Below are 3,435 nucleotides of genomic sequence, written 5' to 3' on the forward strand. Positions count from 1 at the left end.
ATTAAATATGGACTCTTATATATATATATATATATATATATATATATATATATATATATATATATATATATATATATATATATATATATGGAATGGGCCAAGTTCATTTAGGTTGGGCTAAGCTTTCATGGATGGTCCATGGAGCTTTTAACCCATGGATCCTATGTAAATGAAAGGTCATGGGTATTAGGGTTTACATGGATGTAACCCTAATCCTCCATAATATATAAAGGGGTCCTTGGCTCACAAAATTGGCACAAGTGTGTGTGAAAATAAGAGTGGGCCGATTTTAGTGTGCATACATATTCTCTCAAGTTCTTCCAAGGTGTTTTGGTGATTTGTGATTCCATTTGAGGCTTCCACACTATTGGGGCTAAGCTCTTAAAGCTTGAAGACATCAAGCTACATCAAAAGGTATGTCATCGAACTAGAACTTTGTAGTATAGGTGCTTCATAATATGCTAGTTAGGATGAAACCTTGGAATAGTTAATATTTGCATGTATAATAGAGAAAACATAGATCCAAGGTTTATAGGGTTGCATGTACACCATAGGAGTGTTAGAATGCTCAAAACGCAACAACCTCGAGTCTCAACTTAAAGATCTAACATCCGTTGTCCAAAAGTTAGCCGTGGGACAAACACCACAAGTGATGGTTTGTGGAATATGTGCAGCAATTATACATCCTACGAATATGTGTCCCATTCTTCAAGAAGATGCAGAATATGTAAATGCCATGGGAGAATTTTATAATTTGCACGACAAGCCATCCGGTTATCAAAATGCATACAATTATACTTGGAAACAAAATCCCAATATGAGCTACAACCCAAGACCATTGTCTCAAAATGCATTGGTTACACCTTTTTACCCACCACAACAACCCAATTACCAACATCCAGAACCCTAATATCAATCCAAACCACACCCTCCGCATCATAACCAAAAACTTCCTCAATCCCAACCAAATAGCTCTGGAATGTCTCTTGAAGACATTGTAAAGTCTCTTGCCACTAGCACCCAACAATTCCAAAAAGAGACAAGAACTAGTATTTCTAAGCTCGAAGCATTAGTGGGAGATATAGTTACATCCTTGAGAAAGTTGGAGTCCCATGGTAAACTACCTTCACAAACTGAAAAGAACCCAAATGTCAATGTGGTGACTTTGAGAAGTGGTAAACAAACGAGAGACAGTAGCTCAAAGAAGAATTCAAGGGAAGATGAGGAAGAAATAGAGATCACTTCCAATGAAGATCCTATTGTCAAAAATGATGCACAAACGGGAGCTCCAAAGAAGACTACCCCTCTAGTCACTCAAATAGCCACTCAACAACCATTCCCTTCCTGACTTGCAACTTCAAAGAAGAATGTAGATGAAAAAAAGATCGTGGACACCTTCCGGAAGGTGGAGGTAAACATTCCCTTGCTTGATGAAATCAAGCAAACCCCTAGATATGCAAAAAAATAAAGAACTTTGCACTAAAAAAAGAAAATTGAAAGGGAATGAAAAGATTTCAATGAGTGAAAATGTATTTGTGGTTTTACAAAGAAAACTCCCACCTAAATGCAAAGACCCTGAAATGTTTACGATTCCTTGCAAAATAGGGGATGTTACTTTTAGTAGCGTCATGATTGATCTTGCTGCTTCTGTTAATGTCATTCCCTATTCGGTATATGAATTGTTAAATGTTGGTCCTTTAAATGAAACGGGTGTCATAATTTCACTTGCGAATAAATCGAGTGTTTTACTAGAGTTATCTTAGAAGATGTTTTGGTGCAAGTAAATCAATTGGTTTTCCTAGCGGATTTCTATGTGATTGATTTAGAGGAACGATTTTCCTCCAAATCATATCTAATCTTACTTGGAAGACCGTTTTTTAAAATGGCTAAGACAAAAATTCGCGTGCATGCGGGTAGTTTAATAATGGAATTTGATGGTGAAATAATAAGATTTAATATTTATGATGTTATGAGATATCCTAGTGATGTCTCATCTTTATATTTTGTTGATGTTGTTGAACCACTAACCCAAGAATTGTTTGAGTTGACTAATGGCGACATGTTGGAGATGATTCTAAGAAAAGGGTTTGATTGTGGGAAGCTAGACGAGAAATTGAAGCTCAATTCTCTAGATCATGAAGTTGAGAAGTTGGTCAACAATTTGGAAGTGAAGAAATCCACAAGGTTTGATGTCAAGCATGTTGAGTTGCCTCTAACTCCTACAAAGTTGAAACCTTCCATTGTTCAACCACCAGAATTAGAATTAAAGTTCTTACCTCAAAACTTGAAGTATGCTTACTTGGGAAAGAACAAGACTCTTCTGGTTATCATTTCTACTCACTTAACTAAATTTGAAGAAGAAAAACTCCTCAAGGTGTTGAAGGAACACGAATAATCCATGGGTTGGAAGATTGTGGATATCAAGGGATTGAGTCCTTACACTTGTATGCATAAAATTTTGATGGAGGATGAATGCAAACCAAGTCGGGATACACAAAGAAGATTGAATCCGCCTATGATGAAAGTTGTGAAGAAAGAAATATTGAAGAGTCTTGATGTGGGGATGATCTATCTAATTGCGGATAGCAAGTGGGTGAGCCCGGTTGCTATCAAATAGGTCTTCTATGCCTTCACCATGAAGAATTGGTTGACTGAAATACACACGATTACGTCGTCATTTGTATTCGACTTAGGAGGGAGAGAGAGAGAGAGAGAGAGAGAGAGAGAGAGAGAAGGGGTGGGACCCCTTTGCATATTATTTCATTTTTCTATTTTTTTTAATAAGAGAAAACATCATAAATGGTACCTATGGTAGTGAAATGATGAAAATGTGTAACGCCTACAGATTCGGGCTAGTCAATTTAAAGACAATAAGCGTTAAAAATGACTTTTTGATAGGAGATTATTTAGGATAAATAATCTTAACCAAATTTATAGTATATGTCACAAGGATTTCGTGCATATAAAGAACGCTGTAATCCGACTTATAACGAAGAAGTTATGACACGTCGAAGTTTTACGACTAAACCGGCACGGCGCCACGTATCGTAAAAAGTAAATTTTTGATAAACTACTTTTTAGTCTTAGTAACCTAAACGAAAGTCGTAGTATACGTCAAACCGAGAATATACATAAAAAGAACATCCAAATTTGACTTCGTTTGAAGAAGTTATGATTTTTCTAAGATTTAGCATAGCAGTGCATAGCTTGGAAATTGAATTTTAGATCGATCGATTTTTAGCCGACTCAATCTAAATGAGAATTGAAGATATCGTTAATAGGAGCTCAACGATATAAAGACAGCCAAAAACAGACAAAGTTATGAATTTTTCACGGACTTTAACTGTCTAAGTCTGTTAAAATATAACTTAAAAAATAAAGTCTAAATTAGCCGACAGAGTCTAAACAAAAGTTGTAGATCACGTCGCTACCTAT

The 3,435-nt window shown here is 36.0% G+C and overlaps 1 protein-coding gene across 1 annotated transcript; it reads left to right on the plus strand.

Moving 5' to 3' along the window:
* The first annotated feature begins 1,454 nt into the window (after positions 1-1,454).
* Positions 1,455-2,395, plus strand: LOC145121583 (uncharacterized). Its single transcript, XM_079057304.1, has 2 exons — positions 1,455-1,753; positions 1,984-2,395. Exons 1-2 carry the CDS (start codon positions 1,455-1,457, stop codon positions 2,393-2,395), a joined length of 711 nt encoding a protein of 236 aa, XP_078913430.1.
* The last annotated feature ends 1,040 nt before the right edge of the window (positions 2,396-3,435 follow it).

Source organism: Lactuca virosa, chromosome 6 (assembly GCF_052849685.1).
Source record: "Lactuca virosa cultivar CGN04683 chromosome 6, Lactuca_virosa_CGN04683_v6, whole genome shotgun sequence".
NCBI classification, from domain to species: domain Eukaryota; kingdom Viridiplantae; phylum Streptophyta; class Magnoliopsida; order Asterales; family Asteraceae; genus Lactuca; species Lactuca virosa.

Coding starts and splice junctions, on each gene's coding strand:
- LOC145121583 (XM_079057304.1), top strand. CDS start 1,455: ATGCAAAAAAATAAAGAACTTTGCACTAAAAAAAGAAAATTGAAAGGG. Junction 1,754..1,983: donor AAATCGAGTGTTTTACTAGA/GTTATCTTAGAA, acceptor GAGATATCCTAG/TGATGTCTCATCTTTATATT.